Source organism: Xenopus tropicalis, chromosome 2 (genome assembly GCF_000004195.4).
Source record: "Xenopus tropicalis strain Nigerian chromosome 2, UCB_Xtro_10.0, whole genome shotgun sequence".
Lineage (NCBI taxonomy): Eukaryota > Metazoa > Chordata > Amphibia > Anura > Pipidae > Xenopus > Xenopus tropicalis.
Window position 1 is genome coordinate 54,448,514 of NC_030678.2, and position 23,569 is coordinate 54,472,082.

General features: G+C 37.5%; 1 protein-coding gene across 5 annotated transcripts in view; it reads right to left on the reverse strand.

Annotated features, from left to right (window-relative positions):
* Positions 1-703: 703 nt before the first annotated feature.
* Positions 704-23,569, reverse strand: part of hipk1 (homeodomain interacting protein kinase 1) — a 51,728-nt gene continuing 28,862 nt past the window's right edge. For 2 of the 5 annotated variants that reach the window (XM_012964479.3, XM_012964473.3), the window contains exons 10-16: positions 23,373-23,507; positions 15,745-15,887; positions 13,523-13,708; positions 13,048-13,260; positions 11,399-11,643; positions 10,848-10,981; positions 704-8,767 (exon numbers count right to left, since the gene is read on the reverse strand). In XM_012964479.3, coding sequence (XP_012819933.1) covers positions 8,270-8,767; positions 10,848-10,981; positions 11,399-11,643; positions 13,048-13,260; positions 13,523-13,708; positions 15,745-15,887; positions 23,373-23,507 — 1,554 coding nt within the window. In that variant the 3' untranslated portion in view covers positions 704-8,269. 5 annotated transcript variants of the gene reach the window in all.

Consider the following 23,569-nt stretch of genomic DNA (forward strand, 5'->3'; position numbering starts at 1 on the left):
AATGTGCTAAACTGGCTTTCTTGTTAAAGGATCAGTATCGATTTTGCTTAAAAAGAAATACAATAAATAGCTATTGAGTTAAAAATGCATGTTGCAAACTTTTAATTAAAAAAAAAAAAAAATCCAACTTTTCCTATGTTTTAGCAATTATAAATCACTGTTTGGAAATTGTGGTTGTTTCACTGAACTTCCTTCCTCCACTCCTATATAAACAGGGCAATTTGTTCAAAGTTCCTTATCGGGCTTTGAACAAACCCCTCCTTTCCCTAAGCTCCATTCTTTAAACTGCTACTTCTCAGTGCACTGGCAATTAGTTTTATCAGCTTCTCCACTGCTCGTCAGAACCAGGAAGTGACAAGAAGTGCTTAAGTAAAACTGGTTATATTTTCTTCTTTAGTAGCAGAAATAACAGAAACCATAGATATTTCTTAATAAAATAGGCATTATGTATGTTCAGCACAAGCCCTGTTCACTGAGCTCATTTTGAAAAGTGGTATACACGGCCCCATCAAGTGCAACAAATACAAACTATTATTTAATCAAATGTAATCAAATTATTTAATCAAAACAATAGGGATAATGTTCAGCAAGTCATTTTCATTGAACTCCTGTTGAAAAAGCAAGATTTTAGTAAGCAAGTAAGGTCAACAAGTTTTTATTTAAAGATGAAATAAAAATGAAGGCATACTGAAGACAACCGGAAAAGTAAAGAAAATTACCCCTCTTTATTGATGCATTTCAATTAATCTACATTTTGCCATATGATGTAGAAAATACATAAAATACAAGCTACTTTGTAAAACCAAAGACAAACATTGAATTCAAAGATATTCTAGGTTTTCACAATGGACCCTTTTCCATATAGTTAGTCATTTTAAAGTCTACCTTTTTTTTGTTGTTTTGTTTGATTTTGTGTCATCCCCTCCCTCCCCCATAACACCAGCAATACAAACACAGATCAGTTATTCCCAGAAACGTTATATAGCTGCTTGGAGGAGGGAAAAAAGGAAATAAAAGCACAGCTAGAAAAATGGGCATTGGTAAAAATTTCACACAGCAACTAGCATATCAAATATATTAAAACAAAAAATCATTGCAGTTATCAATGGAACATAACACTAACATTACATACTAACGCACTGCTACATGTAGTGATAAACATTAAGCCAAAATTAATATGGAGAAAGGTGGTCACCTGCTGTATAAAGGTAAGCAACAATGGACACATGCAGTGCAAGGTTACCGTGGGATTAAGACAATATTTTTTATTATTAATATAAACAACAATTACAAACCAGGGGGAATTTTTTTTGTTTTATTTATTTATTTTTTTTACAAATCCACCTGTATTTGCGCCTTCAAACGTACTAGCAAGATTGTTACACTGCTTAAATCATGCTGGTTTCAAGAGAGATTAAACAAGAGTATTCCACAGTAGGCTTGGAGTTACATAGTGCCAACTCATCTAAGAAGATATTACTGGTACAAGGTTTTTTGTTTTGACGGAGTAATTATTGCTTGCATTATGACACTGATTTGAGCACATTTAACGGGACAGCAAAAACGATTACCAGTAAGCAAGCGAAAGGCCATTAAGTTAATATGGATCATAATACTTTACCTTCAGTTAAAACCAAATAAACAAATATATAAATCATAGAGTAACATAGGCACGTACTTGTCTTCTGAACAGTTAGATCAGGAAGAAAGGCTCACAAATACAGTCTACATATTGACGGAGAATAATCTATGTATAGGTATGTACACTGCAAAGAATAAAATAGGGGAAATACGTAAAATGAAAAAAAAAAAAAAAAAAGATATGAAAATAAAAGTATGTACAGCTTGTCCTCTCTCAGACATGCCAAGACAGGCCACACAACCCGGCTGTCTCAGCTCCCCAACATTTTCCATATGGAGTTCATGTCATCTGCCTTCTAATGATTAAAGTTACCACAATTATATGTTGCCGAGTCCCAGAGAAGGAGGCTTAGATCCAAGATATAGGATAATTAATTAGCTCACACACTACAGCAGCAAAAACTCCCGCCCCCCCCCCCCCCCAAAAAAAAAATATATATTATACATTTTCCCTCATAGTGGGAACTATAAGTTTACTTATCATATTACTTATTTTTAGCAATGAAATAGCAACATTGAAATGGTGATAACTTCAATTATGGCCAGTTAGCCATCCTTAAAATGTAACAAAACATTATCACATCTAAGCAAATAAAAACTGGCTGATATAGGACAAGCATCCCTGTTATCCCCAAATAGCCAAAACATCAAAAAATTGAACCCCTGCCGTTTCACTTCAAGCCTCTTCTTATAGCTTTCACTATGAATGCTACTTCATGCCTGGAACAATGGGAATAGCCGTCTAGTATAAGAATTCATTCGGACATCTGCACTCAAGGTAAAGCCTAAAGATGGCCATAGCCAACAAATCAAATGACAAATATTTGTCCAATTTTTGTCGTCCAATTTTGTCATTCAAGTGGTAAGCCAAATCAAGCTGTTTCTGCTGTGGCTTACCAATTCAGGAACAGCCTGACCACCATTCAGCTTTCAGACAATAAATTGAACCATGGGGGGAGGATATATATACAACATCCATGGCTCAATGCTGTTCTAGGCTAAGGGCAAGGGCACTCTGGTTGGATAGTCAGCTTCCTGATAAGCACAGACAGACAATTTGCTCCTACACTTCTAGTTGTGCCTGCTTCTAGAAGCATTGAATCTGCCCTGGTGAAGGCACACACAGCCGATATCCACCACAAATGCAAGGTACAGCTAGAAGGTTTATTTATTTTTAAGAGCGCAGGGGCCGATCGTCAGCCTGCGCTTATAAACAGGTTGACAACCCACCCCATGTGCCCTTGCCCCAAAGAGGTTTTTTAGCTTGCCCAACCAATATCTGAGCTAGCTGACTGCTGAGGTAGGGCATTGTTTTAGGCCCTGGTATCCATTATTACAGGTTACTCTGGCCATGGGCATTTTGTTTTGTTTTGTTTTTTTAAAACAATGTAACTATAGATGAAACTCCATTCCAAAAATAGAAGTTCTGCTCTTGTGCGTCTTAGAAAGGTATATTTTACCCTTACTCTCTGTGACACACAAACCCTGGCTTGCACCATGGGGTTATATCATGACCCCCTTGAGGGCAATTTGAGGGCTGTACACTTGCGTAGCTTCCATTACTAGACCAGCATTCCACCTACTCCACAATTACAGTACCTCTTAAAAAAAAGTTTCTTGGATATTTATATTTTATCTAATCTTAGGTCTGAATATTTAATGCAATGTGGTCCAAGATTCTGTGGGAGACCAATGACCTGCTATTTCACTTCTTTGGGGGCAAGATTACTGTTATGAGGCAGTTCTGTCAATGCTTGGGGCCAGCCATAGAAATCCGTGGGGTTCACATTACACAGCCCTGCTCCAATGTTATAGAAAAAAACAAAATACATTATTATAGCTTGTGTAAAAGTGAAACTACATTTAAAAGGGTTAATTATGTAATTATCCAAGAATTCCTTCAACAAAAGTATCTTACGATTGTTTCACAATTATAACACCATCTTAAATAAAATGCAGCTGAAGGCTTTTATCACATTGGGTAGTAGCTACTACTTCTTATCACTTAAAATGTGTTTCAAGTAGTAGTTAACATTGTCCTTAAAGCTTGGGGATCAGGACACCTTACAATAAAAACAGATACAGGATGAGAAGCATATTGAAATATCACTACAAACTGAAAAAAACATACAGTAGGCATTCTCTAATATAGGGAAACCGTTTTAAAAAGCTTGTTTTTGATGGACACCAACATTCTTCTATCATGGTGTCCAGTGCACATGAAGCAGGGTGAACCTGGTTCATGACAGTTAAAGCACTATGCCTTGGGGTGTAAGATTTTACATGACACTTTTAAAAAGGCACAGAAAAAATGAATTAGTTTCCCTTAAAACACAGCTTAAAGGCAAACAAGCTTAATGAGGCAACAACTTGATATGGTATTACAGCAGAAATGTACTATGTATGGAATTCCTTACTTTTTCCTTCTATAACGTACAAGCTTTAGTACATGTAACTGGGTGGGGACCTAACCAAGGTGGCAGTTTAGGACTGAAGCGGTTAAACAAACAGCAAAGGGAAACAAGTGACTTGCAAAGTATCATGCACTGACTTGTATTAGACAGCTGATAAGGAGAATTACAAAAGCCCTGTTGGACAATTTACATAAAGTTGACAGACAGCTAAGCAGACTCAGAGGAAATATTCCATAGTTCTGCGTGACACTGGATCATTATCCTGTGATGGAACCCACCATGCTGCTTCCCTGTACAACAAAGCTAAACTCTCTTTGGTATAAACATCCTAAGACATTACAAATACTCACAGGGAATGTTTAGATTTCAACAAATAAAGACAGGCAAGGGGAATTGCACATTTATGAAGCCTGTAGATATTCAATATGTGTTTAACAAAACATTTTATGGAAAAAGGATAGAAGCAAAAAAACACATTAAAAGGAATAAAGATTTCTATATATTTTTATATATATATATAAAAAAAAAAGCAATATGGCAACTCCATAATAGCCCAACAGCATTGTTATTTACGTTTTCTTTTACATCTAGGTTTTAGGGAATTGCTTATATTAAAGGGGCTTGCTAGCCCTATTATAAGGCAAGCGTACTGTAAACTAATCACTACATTAGCATTTAAGGCACTACATTAAGTGAAACATACATGAACAATCACCATACATACCTGTGCAAAACAAATCAGAAATATTCAGTTTACTCACATTAAAAAATGTGAGTACATATCAGACTCTTTATATTTATATTCATATATATTTATATTTATCAGTGCTACAGTGATAAGTCCTAAAAACTTATTTTGACAAACATTCCCACAATTCGTTTTGGTTTAAAAACAAATCAAAAGGGGAAATAAAACCTAAGAACACACACTAATAATCATCCACCTTTTTAAAATAATAATAAAAAAAAAAAGCTGACAGCACATACAAAGATTCAAGTATCAACACTAACAGTTTGATTACAAAGATGCATTTCAGTATGGTCCTTCTGATGCTATTTGGAGTGGCCAGCAAAGCATTATGGGCCACTGTGGATCTGAAAGCATTGTTTTCATGTACACTCATTCAAACCTTGTGTAAAATATTAAAACACCACAATTACAAAACCTATAGAATAACTTGAAATTCTATAAGAAAATTTAAAATTCTGTTTTTTTTTTTGCATGTTCTCTGTAAATGGATAAAATGTGACAAGCTTTTCCATGCAGATGTGAGTGCTCAATGTTATATATACACATAGCAGATGTGACTCCACCAACAGAGAAAGGTGTGTGCTCTAGAGAAGACTTTATTCCATGTGGGTCTCCTTACCAGGTGCCAAGGTATTTGTACCCTAAATAGCCTATATAATGTATATTAAGGTTTTGTGCTAGGGAAATATGCAAATGAATAGCTGTAATAACTAGTATTATTTATAGTGATGTGTTTGTTTACAACAAAGTCAAAGCTAAGGTTACAGTTTCCAGAGGCGATGGGAACTGTGGTACAGAAATAAAAAGATTGGGTAGGTAAGTCATTCATGGTTTACCGTTCCTTTTCTAGAAAACCTGTCCTTATTAAAGGACCATTACCTGCAAGAGCTGGGACTTTAACGTTAATATGGATTTCTTGCATATTAAGTACCCCACCCAATTAGCTTGCAAGAATTGCAAGGGACATGAGGCAGAAGCACTACCCTCAGACTTATGGTGGGCTGACCATACACGGGCTAATAAAAGCTGGCAACAGGCCAAGTAAGCAACTTATCTGCTTGTGTGGGGCCCTTAGACTGCCTACCCAACCTCGCCCCTTCAGCCTACATCCCATCAATGTGATTTGATCACATGACCCTCCAGCCAAACGATCGGATCAACCTGATAGCACCCACATCAAGCGGTCAAGGGGCAAGTCCCCAAACGAGCAGATTTTTCAGTGTATGGCCACCTTAAGACTTACTAACAATTACTAAGCCACACCGCATGCAAAAATGCAACATAAGGAAGGAAACAATAGGTGCACTGTTTAGATCTTAAGCAGAGCCAAGGTGCACCACAAACAGTTGTACTGACTGTTTGAGTGGGGAGATTTGCCTGTATTGTCTCCAGAACAGTGGCAACAAGATCAAAGACTGCCACATGAAAGCATTTATTTGTCATTCTAAACACACTGCATCTGACATGGTTTTCTTATCCTCAAATTAAATGTGTTCCACTGCTCTTCGCTGCAGAAACACATGGAAAATACAGCTGCAGGAGCAACTCTGTATGCCCAACAGCAATTAAGGGGGTAGGTTAGCTTCCAAACACTTGTTTACCGTTCTGGATGTTGAAAGCAACTGAAATAATGTATTTTTTCAACTATTTACTATTTAACTCAGAAAGCTGAAAGTTGTGGACATTCTTCAAATGCTGTTGAGAACTGTATCATCTAATGTTTTCAAAGAACGGTAAACTTTAATTAAACTCAGGGAGCGTGGTAAGAACAGTATCACCTAGGGTTGGAGACCAACATCGCCAGTGATGTTGCGCATATCAACCATATCAGCAATTACGTTTGAACGGTCACCTACAAACTGTAAAACAAAAGCAAAGAGCTGAATGGTTGCCAAGGGCAACATCACCTCTGATGTCTGTTTCCAGTGTTATTAAATATGCCAGCATCCCCATCCCCTTACTGAGTTGCTCCTGAGAAAGGGTGGAAAATAAAACACTTTTTAGGCTACAGGCACACGATGCAGATTATCTTATTTTCTTTGCCTGCGGTTTGGGCATCAGCTTGTTTTCAGCTATACTTAGTGGATTTTGGAGAAAAAAATGCATAAGAACAAGTAAGAAAACGCTGTATACTGCCCTAAACAAAGTATAAATGCACCACATTTAAATAGTGTAATATTAAGCAGGCTAAATATGGAGAAAATGTCTCACAATTAACCCTAGTCTATTTGTATATGATAAGAGATCACATAAAAAGGATGATGAGAGACTCTCAAGAAGTCAAATCAGTAGTTAGTAAATATAAAAATTCCTTTATGAGGACATGAAAGGATGGCCTAACATGTTTTGTGCCTGTTGGGACTCAGCAGGGATGAAACGCTTAAGGACATCTTTTTTTGTCTTAATAAGTGAACTGTTATTTTTACTAACTACTGCATTCAATTTTAAGCAAAAATGTGGAGTGGAGCTACATGAAGGAGTGGAGAGCAAATTCACTTTTCTCCACCTTAATACAAAACACATCAGAATTGTGTGCCCTTAGCCTAACTGGACAAGCCGGTATTTCTGGGGTACTGTTTGAGAACAACTGATATTAAAAACTTCAGTAGCAGCGGGTTAATTGTATGACTGTACTAATGCACAGATCTGCACCATTTCATCATATAGAGAACTGAAATAAGCAACCCTTACAAAGGATCTGTTTAAATTTAGCATATCTCATACCCTGTTAAGATTTTTTTTCCAAATGATCCACAATACTAGACTTGTTTGGTTCTATATATGTAAAGAGAAACAAATATGATAAAGAAAATGTCCAAAGAAGGGATATAAATCTGATATATTTGCCAACACAAAACACAGCTAAGGAATCACTGAAAAAGTAAAAGCCAGTATCTTGCTTGTGTTGATAATGCAATGCAGATATGTCAAAAATGATAAATCCTTTAAACTGGGAAAACAAGGAATGTAGTTCAAAAGCTTAAAAATTGGGAAAATGTTAAAAAAAATGATTAAAATTGTTAAACATTTTTAAAATTACCAGATATAAGTGAGTGAAAGAAACTGTTAATGACTCAAACCAATAAATGAAAATACCTGAAATACTATTAAACTAGAGGACTGACTTTCCCACTACTAAGCAGAAATGTGTTAAAATACTACATACAATTAAAAAAAAAAGAAAAAAAGAAAAGACAAAATAGTTCTTACAGGGTACAGCTAATCATCTGCAGGAAAACAGGACCCTAAATCAATCCAGTCCCAAACTATGATTTAGCAATGAAAGAGAATGCTCTAAAGTCCAAGATACATGAAACCACAGAAAATTTTTAACACTGAACAAAGCTTATGTGACTACTACAATGCAGTCAATAGAAATTGAGAGAAGCCCCTTAAATCAGGCTTGCTCCATAGGAATTCTGCCAGGTAACAGTCAATCCTGGAAAAGCCTGCAGATCATGGACTATAGATAGGAGTACTGGTTGATGTTGGTTGGACTAAGAGGATATCCAGTGTATATTGCAGAACCCCTGGAGGCACCAATATAAGACTGAGCCGCAAATTGGTGAGGGTATTGTGCAGAAGCCACGTTGGCAGAGGTCAGCAGGCTGGGCCCAACACTGACAGGGACTTGGTGGACCAGAGTGCTAGGGTGAGTAGCAAACGTTGTATGCCTTGAGGAACCCTGAGGGGAGAACAGATGAGCTATTGATGTAGTTGACCCCAGAGATGCAGCAGTGGTAGGGGCATAGGTGTACATGTGAGGCTGGCTTGTCAGATGGCTGGTGGCTGTTGCAGCTGCTGCAAGATGAGGGTGCACAGTGGAATGTAAGGGGCTGCTGTGCTGGAAGGTGAATGGTGCCTGAGATATTGAAGGGAGAGGAGCCACATAAGCCTGTTGTCTTCGAGAACCTGGGTTCATGCTTCTCTCCTGGGTTCCCATCATGGCTGACTGCTGGTTCTGAAATAAAGTATGCTCATGTAATTTTTATAATTTTAAAATAATATACAAGCAGAGTATTCATATTTTCACAAACTCAAAAGACTGGATCACCCTTGTTTTAGCTCAACATGGAGGTTGATCAGGTAAATATCCAGTAACTGGGAACTTTTAAGTAACCTGGACAAGGGACTGAATATTTAAGAGGCCAGTATCTAATATAGCTTCTATTTATAAAGATGTGTACACCAGTGGTTTTAGAATACACCTCACCACCAAACTAAGTGCTGCACTGCATAAAATCATATATGTATAAAGCAGTGTAATGAGTGTGTAGCTGAATGCAAAATTCAGGTGTAAAAAGCTGTATAAAGAGTGTAAATTTGCACTGTTTTTTAGACAAAAATGTTCCCTCTACCTGAACTTGCGACAGTTACATTAACGGGTTATAGAGGGTTGAGGTGGTGTGAAAAATTATTAGCAATTTCTGCCTGCTAATACAGGGCTAAGGCCCTATATGTATATTAATAATTGTAATTCCTCCGTCTATCCTTTGCAAACATTTCTTGGTAACAATGGTCTTTATAGAAAAGAATAAATAAAGCCTTAAAAAGAATGTCTAGAAATGCTGTGTTTTTAGGGATGCACTGAATCCACTTATTTGGGGATCCAGCTGAACCCCAATCCTTTGTGAAAGATCTGGCCAAATACCAAACCAATCTGAATTTAATTTGCATATGCAAATTAGCCCACTGAAGGGCTAAAGAACCACGTGGCGAAAATGTTCGACTTCTGTGTTTATGGGACAAAAAGTCGCGCTAAAAAAAGGCCAAATCTTGGCCGAATCCTTGATTCTGTGCATCCCTATTTTAAACACTTAGGGGCTGATTTACTAATCCACAAACGGTCCGAAGGCGTGCGAATGCGTTTTTTTCGTAATGATCGGTATTTTGCGATTTTTTGCGGAAATTGTTGCAACTTTTTTGTAGCCATTACGAATGTTTCGCAAAATTTTGCGACTTTTTCGTAGCGCTACGACTTGCGAGAAAAGTTGCGACTTTTTCGCAGCTTTTGCGCAGAGTACGAAAGTTTCGAATTCATTCAAGCTTCAGTATGGTGACTTTTCTTGGGCCAGGTTGGAGCTGCAGAGTGCCATTGAGTCCTATGGGAGACTTTCCTTGGGGCAGGTTGGAGCTGCAGAGTGCCATTGAGTCCTATGGGAGACTTCCAAAATCATGCTATGTCTGAAAGTTTCACCTGCCGCTTACGAGCGCTCAATACGAAAAAGTCGTACGAACAAGATACGAGCAAATCGTAACGGCCACAAAAAAGTCGTGACAATTTACGAAAAGTCGGAACGGCGACGAAAAAATCGCAAAAAATAAGAAAAAGTCGCAAAATCTTTGTTTTCCAATCGGAATTTTTCGGATTCGTGGGTTAGTAAATGTGCCCCTAAGCCTATAGGTTCAGCAGTGTACTGTAACGACCAATGCCTTTTAAGTAGTTGGGGTTGTTATTTTCAAAACTAAACACCCGTTTCCAAGGCTCTCCAATAAAAAAAACCAAAAAAAAAAAACCAACAAAACTCTTGCCTGCACTTTCTCCCAGCTTTAAAGTTGTCCAAAGCAGATGCCTGATCTTATTTTTTAGTATTAATTGCCAGTGAAACTGCAGAATTTCAGAGTAATTGGGTTACGTTTTCAAAAAACAATACACTTTAGCACAAAGTGAGGTTACATCTGTCATAAAAGCTGCTGATACAGCGCTGATTACCACCACTGGTGCAGAATACACAGCTTTTTATGCTGCCATGCAACAGAAATCTAAATGACAAACCTGAATGTAATGTAAATAGTGGCCATGTATGGGCTCTGAATGTGAAGCTATTAGGGGAATCCTGCAGAGGTACCGATCTCTTCACCATTAATGTGCTGTTGTGACCTTGGGATGCTAAAGATGCCAAAATTTAGAGCTTTATTTTTTGTTGAGGCTATCACATCAAGAAGGTGAGGTAGGAGTTAAATGACTACCAGCCTAAGGGTGGTGTTTTTTTGGTATTTTTGATATTTAAAAAAAAGCACAAGTATTTGAACATAATTACCTGGCTGAGGTTGAGCGGCTGTACTCCATTCAGCATGCGATGTGAGCGACACCCCGTTTGTGTGATGCAGCTGCTTGATTGTCCGTTTGTAGCAGTACAACTTTTAGTTATCTTGGCAGCACCGCTTAGAACACCTGTAAGGGAGCAGGGGAAAAAAATTCAAGCACATCTCATTGGTAACAAGAGACACAGCATTCTAAGAATAAAATTAGTTTCCTGAAAATAGATTTTATTTGTGCTTCTACATACAATAAGTTGCATTTTGCAAAAAGCAAATAAAACAGCACATATAAGTAACAGGGAAAGTTAAAGACTATTTTGTGCTTACTTTTTATATGCAGTGAAAATGTAATAAATATAAAGCACTAAAACATTAGTTGAATGTGAATAGCAATGGCCAAATTAAGAATTTAAATATGTTCCATGGACGAGGAGAGGTTTGGTAAAAGCAACTGTAAACTGAATAGGGGGAAAAATCATTAAAAAGAAGCTCCTTAAAACATAATATATTTGACTGAAATTTCTAATCAAACTGGATTAGAAAGAATTACCTGTTAGCTGGGTATCCAATGGGCAGTCATTCATTTGACTTTTCAGTGGTGGGACAATGATTGTACGCGAGTTCAAACTCTGGCTGTGAGCTGTTCGGCTATTTGACATATCAAAAACCCCAGTCACTCCATTAACTGAAGTGTGGCGATCTGCCAGGTAAGGGCTGCTCACAGACGAATCAGAATCAGGAGAGTCATTTACTGTGACATAGCTGATAACATTGGATCGCAGCTTCATTCCAGAGCTGAAAAAATAAAATTACCGTATTTACTTTATATATGTACATTGCCAAGATCCACAATAATCCACCTAGGCTAAAGCTCATATTAGTATGTTTTCTTCCACAGCAGAAGATCTATTTTTTTTTTTTTTTTTTTTTTAATCGGACAATTGGAGGCGGTTTTGTAGGCATTTCAGCATAATGTTACACTGCACTGCCAGAAATTCTGAACCTCTTCTATTGCTGCTGTGTAGCCATATTAGCAGGAATTTCAGCTGAAACTGGGCTAAAGGGCAGACATTCGCTAATCAGAAAGCTGTGTAGGATACAATGGTTTTAGTTCTTCCAGTCAATCGCAAGTCCAGGCTCTGTACAAAACTAAACTGAAAAACCTCTAAATTTTAAGGGTACAACAGGTGCTTTCAAACACTTTGACTAACATGTTAAAGTAGCCAAAAAAAGTGGTGGCAAAACATTCGAAAAGACTTGCATCTGACTTGCATGTAAAAGTTGACTAAATTAGAGTACTGCTTCATTTTTAAAACAAACCCTCTTCAACAGATGTATCCTTAGGGCAGGGACACAGGGGTGGATGATCCACTTTGCTTCTCTTGTGCTTTGTATGCAGGCTGAGAAAAGCAGCTTCTAAGTATAGCATTAACTCCAAAGACAAGTATAAGTGTTAGCCTGTGTTCAGCAGATTCTGGGCTAAAAAACACAAATGTATGAATTTTCGGGCCAGAATTAGCTCCGTTTAGCTGAACACAGGCTGACGCTGTGCCAGTCTGTGAAGCTACATGGAGGAGTGGATAGGAGCAGATCAGCTTTTCTCAGCCAGCATATAGAACACAGGGTGGAAAAAAGCTGATCATATGTACCATGTGCCCCTAGCCTTAACCTAGTTGATTTTTAGGTTATACTGATAATTCCGCATAACAAAGGTTGAGGAAAAAAAATAAAAAGTAAAGTAAAGTACAGTTTTTGAAATAAAAGCCCATTCTTACATTTAAAACTCTAATTGCAGAAAATGCAAATCACAGCAATTTCTTGCTCTGACTTTACCCACAAAAAATTGTGGCTTCAAAAGCCATGAATGACTTTACCCATGTCATGTTCCTTATCTGCACATCTGCATTGATATACATGTAAACACTTATTTCTATATTCTCATTTATGTACTTGATATGATTTTAAACATTAGAATGAATGATGAATAAATACAGGAAAATTATAGAAAGCAACTAAAATATGCTTACAGATAAGAGCATTATTTTTTAAATTCATTTTTTATGTACAATCCCTACATATGAAAATACATATGCAATTCTGTGTAAAAGTTTCAGCAGTGGCAAGGAACAAGTGTTGTTGCAAAACACTTCTGAAGAAAATTTCAAGCTGCCATTAAGTTATTCTTATAGGAATACTTACTTTGTTGGTTTATACTTGCTATCTTCCTCTTCATCGGTATCGCTTCGGATGGTTATAACACTCACTGGAGGGCTGGGTGTATCTGGAATAACAATAGGCTGACGTTGTTCTTGGAGTGGGAGAAGTGGGTTGTATGACGAAGACGCCTGAAGTGGGCTGCTTCCAACCAGTGAATAAACTTGTGATGGAATAACATCCAAGGACGAGAGAGCCCTACAATAATAAAACCAAACAAGTACTATCACAACCTACTCCCAAACCAAAAGAATGAACCCTGTACACATACACTGAATGAACACTGCAAGTAATTACTGCCTGAACCATAAGTGCAATAGCACACTTCAGATGCCTACCATTCAAGGCAATGTCAAGGCTTTTACTGCCCATATGCTGAGCTTAAAAATATCAGTGGGCCTAGAAAAAAAGTACAAAATATAGAAACAGCCAGAAAGGCAAATTTATACTAAACCCTTACTTTGAACTGCTTTGGGATGCCTGTTGCTTGTTTTTCTTTGTTGATGTGTTGCTATTCTGTTGCTGACGAACTACATGAGCCACTCCAACATTCAAAGGCTGGGCTGCTGCCAAAGTCACATGGTTGGCCAATAAAGAAGGTTGCTGCATCAGTGTGCTATACTGGTTCCCATGGGAATGTGCATTTCTGCTTGAAATAAGTGGAGGGAAAAACGCTCAGGATTGAACAAGCAATTCACTGTACATACAGTTGTTATCAGGTTTATCAGGTTTTTTCCCCCCTTTCCTCATTATATTATTTCTGGTTCTCCCCCGGAAATGATGCAAGGATGTGGGAAAATGTGGGATTGCTGTTTGGTGATTTCTATTGCACACCTTTAAGTTTGTCACCTCAAAATGCAGGCAGTTATACATATTTAGATGACAATGGTACAGGAACACTATACAGGTATGGGGTCTGTTATCCAGAATGCTTGTGACCTGGGAGTACAAGGTTCTGTTTAATTTTTACTAAGAAAAAGGAAATCATTTTTAAAAATCTGAATTATTAGATTAAAATGGAGTCCATGGGAGATGGCCTTTCCGTGGGTTTCTGGATAAGGGATCCAATACCTGTACTTTAGACAGTTACAGTTTTCCACAATAGAAACTTACAGGAGTCAGTTCCACTCATTTTGTTGACACAAACCATAAATTTACACTATTAGCAATTAAAGACAACACATTGAATTTTAAAACATTGAAAAATGTTTGTTTTCTGAAAAATATATGCTCATTTTGAATTTGATGGCAGCAATACATTTCAAGGAAGGAAGGAAAGGGGTCAAAAAAGACTTGTATAATTTGTGTAATGCTATAAAGGGCATCTTGGTCCCTCTAAAGTAAAGATGGGGAGGGGTACACTACTGTGTGAAACACTTTATGAGTAAATATATTGCAAAGAATTAGGGGATTTTAAAATCTACAGTAAACTATCTTTAAAAGATTCAGATAATCCAGAGAAGGGACAAAGCCATAAGCAAAGATTGCATGGCCACAAGCATAAGGCCTTCAGATAGCACTACATTAAAAACACACAATTCTGTAGTGGAAAACACTGTATGGGTTCAGGAATTCTTCCAAAAACACATTTTATCACTGAATAAACAAATGCAAGTTAAAACTCAACCATGTAAAAAAGAAACTATATATAAACATGATCCAGGAACACTGTCTCATCTTGGCCCAAGCTCATTTAAGATGGACTGAGGCAAAGTTTAAGATTGAGGTGAAGTGTCCTGTGGTCTGGGCCTGAGGTTAAATAAAAAATGTGAAAATTATTTTTGGAAATCATGGTCACCACGTCCAAGGGCAGCTTGCACATCTGGGAAGGCACCATTTACCATTTATGCTTATTTTGGAGTAACATGCTATCATCCATTACGCTTTTTCAGGGAAGGCCCTGCTTATTTTAGCAAAGCAACATCAAACAGCATTCTGCTCGTATTACAACAGTTCATTATTAAGAGTATGTATGCTAAACTGGCCTGCCTACAGCCTGGACCTATTGAAAATATTTGATGCATTACAAAAGGAAAAATAGGACAAAGGAGACCCAGACCCAGACTGTTAAGCAGCTAAAATTCAGGCAAGAATGGGGCAACATTTAAATTTCAAAACTACAGCAATCTGTCTCCTCGGTTACCAAATAGCTATAGAATGTTGTTAAATAAGAGGTGACACTGTCAACTCTGCACTGCTGGCATCAAATTTTTTTTAGAAAACAAAATTTCTCAGTTTCAATATTTGAAATGGTGTCTTTGTACCCTTTGCAATTAAATATGGAGTTTAAACAATTAGCAAATCATCCCATGTTCTTTACATTTTCTACATTATCCCTGCTTTTTTTTGAAAATTAGGTTGTGTAAGACTATGGGAATGTAAAGCATGCATTAATGAGGTCTGAGGTCTTTACATATTAATTCCATTAAGAAAACACTAACAAAGTACAACAAAAAGGCAGCACTAAGTCAAACTAAGCAGATAATCTATACATTTTCAAAAAACAAACATCAATGAAAATCTTAAAAATATAGATGGGAATATTCCAATTATCTTCTTGTGTTTTATTAAACTAATCAATCTATAGGTTAATTTTGCAAACTCTGCATTAGCTTCTAGACTTCAAATTAAGAACTTCCCTGTGTAAAAATAAAAATAAAATTTATGTCAGCAACACTGTACCTCCAATCAGTAAGCTGCTGGTTATTCCCAATAGTCTCTGGAATCATGGCGGTTGGCTGAACAGAATTGTGGAGCGCTACACCAGGAAGCTGCTGCCAAGTAGATGGCAGCAATATCTGCTGCGTTCCGCCAGGCCATGCCTGCTGAAAGATAATTGGGAGGGGAAGACACAAAGAGACTTTTTCTTAACCAAGATTAGGGAAAAAAATATTTTTGCCAGAAAGCATCTGTGGACCGTTGTCTTGCAGAGATAACTTTATAATATATAGAATGAATGTAATAAAAAAACAAAAAACAAAACTATACTTAAAAAAAAAAAAAGTTACATTTTGCTACTGTTTAGGAATAGGATGTATAGCGCTGCAGATAGGTCTATTTTTTTCGTAAATCAAGCTTAAAACACTTGTTTATGTTTTAGGATTTGCACAGTTCTGTTAGCAACAGAAACATGCACAAAGAAAGACAAAGGATTATAAAGCATTTATATATATATATATATATATATATATATATATATATATATATAAATAATAATAATAATCATAATAATAATCATAATAAAACCTCTGAACATTTTTGCATCTCTGCGACTCTTGTTTGGAAATCCTGTGTGTGCCGTCACTTCACGCCTGTATGATTATTTCCTGCACAGGCACCCAGGTATAAATAAGATTTTGCATTTGTAACATTTTGGGGATGTTAAGTGCAGAATAAAGCTCTGAAATTCAAGATTCAAATTTCAGAATTTAGGATTCTTGCAAGAGGCGAGAATGCTCATCATGCTCACTGGGAGGTAAAAAGTGAATCAAATGCATGCAATGTTTAATTACAGATTAAGGCAGTGCTTGCTCAGTAGACCTGAATGACATACTTACAGAGAAGCGTGTTTCCTAATTAGGTGACTGGATTCTAGTTTTCCTCAGAGCCCATTTAGAAGGGCTACAGTAATAGTACAAAAAGATCTAAATATAAAATGCATGCTTGTTTATTTATTTATTCAGTAAATGACCAGGGGCTGGCAATTACGTGAGAAGTGAAATATTGCCAAGTGAGCTATTTCTAGATGAACTGGACACATTTATACAAGTCAGATACATTTCTGCCAAACGTAAATATTTCTTGCTTGCAATAGGGCTACTTATGATGTACACTGGGATTTGTGCAAGGGTTTTTTTTTGTATGTGATGTCCATTGGAATAAAAGTACTGTTGTTAATATCAAACTATGCAAATATGCAACATGCCTCAAAGTAACATTGCCATGAACCAGAGCTTTTGATATATTTCAGACATTTTGCATTAAAGGGGTTGTATAAAAGTTGCTTAAAAGCAATTAAAGATGCAAGAAAATGTACCAGTGAGTTCATTATATTGGAATCAAACATGGGAATAAATGGCAGACCTGTTCAGTGATAGGAAACCGTGGTTAATGCTTTCAGCTCCAGTAACAAAGAGGGAGCCAGATTTACACAGATCAGCTGGGATTCTCATTGGAGGATTTTTTTTGCATTTTAAAGCAGTCGCTGGCAATGGAGATTTGGGGAAAAATTCTGTGCAATATTGCTTTAGGGCTCTGGCACACGAAGGAGTTTAGTCGCCTGCAACAAATCTTCCTTGTTGCGGGCGACTAAACTCCCTGATATGACATCCCACCGGAGAAAATGTCAATCACCGGTGGGATGGCATACGTGGCGGCACGATCGTCGAAGTTGCCTCTCGAGGCAAAAAAGTAGCTGCTACTAGTAGCTCTGTGTGTCTTTAACCTTAAGAATATAACCATGATGTTCCTGGACTACAGCTCCAAGCATGCCTCACCCTCCGTTATATGTTACATCATTCTGGGATCTGTAGTCCAGCAACAACTGAATGAAGTTTGGTTGATCAGTAGAGTGCAGTAGCATTTATAACCCCTTTAAAACAAATGATGACTGGCTTATACCAGTATCACTAGAGGCAAAAAAAAGCCATGACAACAGCCACTCGAAATTGGGCTACTGGGCACATTTACATAGCAAACATGTATAACACATTGGCTTTGTTTCTTACAATCAAAAGATAAAATGGGGTTTACATAAAATTAGTGTTACCAGTCCTTTAAGGTGCCTGAACATAGGCAATGGCTGTCTAGAGGCATGTGCATAGGCCCAAATTAATTAATATTTTAAGTGCTGCTCCATGCATGTGACCTGTGGTTAATGGCCCTCTTTGGGCCTCCATGTGATCCCATCACTGAGCTTAAAAGTTAGATCTAATTTGATCTAATAGGTACTCATTTGGTATCTATGTCAACATAGCAGGCCTTATGTATGATTAGCTTTAGCCCTTAAAAATATATAAAGTCCAATTCTGCCATCAAAATTACCCTAATTATGTACAGGTATGGGACCCGATATCCAGAATGCTTGGGACCAGGGGTTTTCCGGATAACAGGTCTTTCTGTAATTTGGACCTACTTCTAATAAAATTATTTATTTAAACAGTAATTAAACCAAATAGGATTGTTTTGGCTCCAATAAGGATAAATTACATCTTACTTGGGATCAAGTACAAGGCACTGTTTGATACCTACAGAGAAAAAGGAAATCATTTTTTAAAAATGTGAATTATTTGATTAAAATGAAGTCTATGGGATATGGCCTTTCCGTAATTCTGAACTTTCTGGATAATGGATTTCCGGATAAGGGGTCAGACACGTATAAAATGATTGCTTAGAAACAGTCTAAAGACCAGTTTAAAAATATAGAGCATACCAAGCTATTTTATTACCAAAGCAAAAATTGCTTTACTTGTGTATGCAAAAAGTAAAAGAAAATTGGATAGCATAATTATGCCAAAATAAACCTTCTGCAGCACAACACTTCCACTTCCATACAGCAAACAAAAAATTATGTATTTCTGCAAGTCACAGATCCACATTCGATAAACAGTCCTGGCAAAATGCCTTTAGACACAAAATTTGCAGTGTAAAATGAAAAACAAATGTAAAGTTGCATGTTAAAAATTCACACCATGCGCCTTTTCCATAAAGCCAACACCTGCACAAGACAAAGCATATAGTTTAATATAGAGCAAGAACTGACATCCCAAATGCGATGCAGAGATCTGGCGTTCCAAGCGACGAACTGTTTGACAAAGGAAGGACAAAATATGCAAAGCTCAGCAATGGATCAATGCAAACTTAGGCAAAGCAGTAAAGGTGGTCTAATCCATGGCACGCTGATTTTTAAACTAAAGGTGAGCCAGTTAGATTACTTGAAAAGGAAAAAAAATCTTTGGTTTGTGCATGAGCCTGTCCTGAGAATTTGACTGGTACATATCAGACTATCGTGTTTCTTTGCCCATGCCCCCAAAGAAGGAAACTTTTTATGTGATAAAGCCCTGCTTGTGTATCTGGCAAGAACAGAACAGACAAAAACAATGTACATAACACCACAAGGAAATGATTCAGTAGAGAAGGTTTCCCCAGTTTTGAATAAATAAAAACACACTAGTTTGCATGTTTTTAGGAGTAAACTTCCCTCTACCAAGTGCACTAAATTATCTTTAATACTTTCAGCGCGATAAGCAATGTAGAAACATAAATTTTGTAGCCAGTGGTGTCTTCCTGAATTTTGATGGTTAAAATTTATAGCACATGGGAAAGAAGGTATAAACAGTATATGTCCATTAACAACTTCTCTTCAACCCTCTACTTTAGGCCCTTGGCTAAAGGCATTATTCTCTGTTCGGGCATCCAGTTCATTAGCAATAAATAAACAGACTTTAACTGGGGAGGTACCTAACTTTTTTTTCGGAAACATTACATACGAGGGATGTATGTGACACTACTGCAGTTGTTAAGAAAGACCTGAAAACATTCTGCATACACACACAGCTAGCCCATGGTCTTAAAGGAAAAAATGCCCCTTTTTGCACAAGCTCATTGAGAAGGGCTTATGTTAAAAAAAAGTGCAAGAACATGATCTAAACCACAAAACAAACAAATATTTTCACCGTGCCCCCCTTAGGCTGGTCATTCAGCACCTCCATCATCACCCTGCATGCAGAATTGATTACTCTAAAGCAGGGATCCCCAACCTTATTTACTTGTGAGCCACAGTCAACTGTAAAAAGACTTGGAGAGCAACACAAGCATCATAAAAGTTCATGGTGGTGCCAAATAAGGGCTAAGATTGGCTATTGGGTAGAGTCTATGCACCCTATCAGCTTACAGGGGCTTTATTTGGTAGGAAATCTTGTTTTTATTCAACCAAAACTTGCCCCCAAGTCAGGAATTCAAAAATAACTACCTGGTTTGGGGGCACTGGGAGCAACATCCAAGGGGTTGGGGAGCAACATGTTGCTCACGAGCCACTGGTTGGGGATCACTGCTCTAAAGGGTATATTTATCATGCTTTGTAAAAAGTGGAATGAAGCATTACCTGCGATGTTGCCCAGGGCAACCAATCAGCAATTAGATAGATTTCAACAGCTGGCTGCTATGAGCAACATCACTGGTAATGTTTCACTCAACTTTTTACACAGCATGAAAAATATACCCCTAGTTAAAATCTCTCTGCTTTGAGGAGAATCTGTACATTCACCAACCATGGAAAACAGAGCGAAAGGGTTTAATGACGCCCAACCTAATCAGGGATGGCGAAAATTGCCTGGGGTATTTTATTCCTTTAAGTTCCAAATTTAAAAACCTGAAATTTGTACTCCTCCATACCCATATCAAGTTAAGCAACATGGCAGCATATTATTTTCATAGGCTGGAAGTTCTAAATGGCTGTATTGAACTATAATCACAAGCCCTACACATGTTTACCTTGATGTGGATATGGTGGTCTAGCAAATGAACAAATTTGTGATATTTTTATTTTAAATGTATGCACATACAGAAGAGTATTAACACATACACAAATTGTATCTTGTGTGTATGCCATCATTTTGGTCAGTAGCACTTTCACTATACTTTATTTGGCCTTGGGGTTCTACTACAACCCTATGTATTAAGAGTGAGCTACCAGTACCAAGTTTTAATTCAGTTCTGTGCTTGATATTTACAAGTTCAGCCAATTACCTAGGTGGGCAGCAGCATACATAGCCAAAGCAACATTTAAGCTAAACTTGCCAAAATCTTAAATCTATATAAATAACACTTTTTTTTCTTTTTCCAAAGTTCAAAAAAGTAAAATATCGTAGAACCTAAGATAGCTCACCTTTAATTTTAACAGAAAAAAATGATTTTAGCACCTCGGGGAAGCAGTATCATTAAGGCGACAGAGAAAGCTGCTTTATTGCTTTTGCTAGAGACTGGGGAAAGTTCTGCCATTTTTTATTCAAAACAAAACAAAACACTTATTGAAGACAGATTAGAAAGCAGGACTGAAGATAAACATAAAATACTGCTGAAGATGCCAGCGATGCACTCTCTCAAGCAATGGATAGATACTGTATAAGCAACATTATTTAATAACAGCAAGATATATAGGGCAGAAAGCAAGAACTGTTCAGAGCACTGTAATTTGAAGACCTAAAGAAAGAACTAGGCTAGAAATGTTGTATCATGTGCACTGGAAATATTGTTCCAGGCTTATGCCAACAATCCATGCCTTCAAAGCTTTGCCCAACAGCACACAATTCTTCTAATCTCAGGCCACTATTCTATTATCAGTAATAGCAATACATGCTCAGTGTTTGCTAGCTGCTAATAATAAGAGGATGAACTAAAGCCTGTTATATCACACACACCAAAGCAGCCACTCAAGCACTTACTGGCTTAAACTCAAGGCTAAAATGATGGCCCATCTGACCAATATATGGTCATGGGACCAGCCAGTCATCTATCAAGCAGGTTAAAAAAAAATGTAATCAGGCACTGAATGGCATGGGGCTGTTGATGTGGTCCTCTCCCAATAAGTCTGACCCAAATGATTGGATTAGTCATATTTGGCACCTGGGTGCCAGCTTAAGGGATCATTGCATTGCAAGTGATTTTGGAAATGGAGTAGCTTCAGTTTTCCTGTGTGCCCTGTTTAGCACAAGAAACCATAGATGGTTGGGATTAAAATTTATGTTGAACGAGTTTTCATGCATAGCATGGTGTCTTGCAATACAACATTAATCGCTTTATAATGAAGGGTTTAGTAACAACCCTTTTCATCTCAAATAAAAGTTCAATTTGCAAACTGATGCTTCACTTTTTGCTTAGTATACTGAAAGTCAGTTCCTAGGGTCAGTTTATTGACAAATGATAGCAGTCCAAGAACAGAATGAGCATGTGCCTAAATCTTCACAGCTGTAGGGCTGTGGTGCTTTTGGGTAGAGAAGCAGAAAACACATGGGTCAGCATCTCTAAATTTTCTTTAAGCTAGTAAGGTTTAAACTTTTAGCAGCCATGTGGTACACAGTCCATTACAAAGTGGCAAACAATTGGGGCTCTGAAAGCTGCCCTGCTTTCCAGGTTGCCAACTGCTAGTAAAGCCCCTTATTGGTAATAAGTCCCCTAAAAAGGCTTGGCTTTCAGGTATTTCACGTGACTGCTGAACACTAGATGGTTATTTATTCGCAATATAACTGCATTAAGCAAGACACTGGCCCATCTGGATCACATGGGCTCACATTCACGGAGATTATCCCGTGATCATAAATACATTGATACATTCACTAGTTTAGCAAATTTTTGATTTGGCTATATCAAAGTCTGTTCTTTATCTGTCATTCTGATCCCACAAAATCTGTCTGTACACTAATTAGCATAAAAAAAGCTGGCTAATGAAACTGTTAGGGGGACGCTAAAAATTGTAAGAAACATTTCTAATAGTCTTGTGCCAAACAACATCATGCAGTATACAAACAGAGAAATGTACAAGACCCAATAAAGTATGGCCTTCAACAAAACAGAACACATATGCTTTGCATACGCAAGCTGCTTCACAGGGCATTTTGTTCTCAGTGTAAAATCTGACCCAAATCCTGGGCAAAAATCCAGGAAACTATCATGCAAAACGGCAGAATGTGTGCATGTTAAAAGCCTGAACAGGTTCTCGACCAGAGAGCATTGTCCTCAAGCAAGGTTTCTATATAATGGAGGCAGGGAAGGTTATAAAACAGGTGGAAAATTTAATTGTGTGTAAACTAATAAAGTTTAAAACATAGGTTGACTAAGCAAGTTGAAAGGAATTAGAAACAGTAAATTTCAGAACACAGCACAACTACAGACTCATTGTGTAACCCAAACAACTTGCTCCAAATAAACGCTTTGCAGTAAATTTTTGCAGACTGGCAAATATTATTGTGAGAAACCTTGAAAAGATACAAGCTCATTGGTTGAAAAGAAAAAAAGCTGCACTGTAGAAAGCAAAACCAACATTTATTCCCTGATTAACCCTGCTGCTTTAAAGAAAGCCAGGCTGAAATGTAAGAGGCAGACAGCACTGCAGCAATCATTTGGGAGGAAAAATAATAAAGGAAACAAGTAAACATTAAGAATGCGCTGCTTAAAATGTTGCAAGAACACAGCCACAAGATGGAGCACATGCTTCCATGCTCTTCTGAAAAGTTGTCTATCAGGAAGAAAGGAATATATAATAGTATGTATAAGAAGGAGACTGTTAGTGTACACATTCAAGTGAAACAAATTACCAGTACGGCAGCAGTCTGTTCAACTAACGCCGGCCGCCCGGCTGCGCAGTTCAGGGTAAATGGCACCGCATACTGCGGAGTGATGGTGGCTACGTGTGGATGAAGAGTTGCTACCATTAGGGGGGTGCAGCTTCCCTGAAACGTAGATTAGGAAGTGAATGAAACAGTGGTTTTACAATACCATTAGAGTTTATATT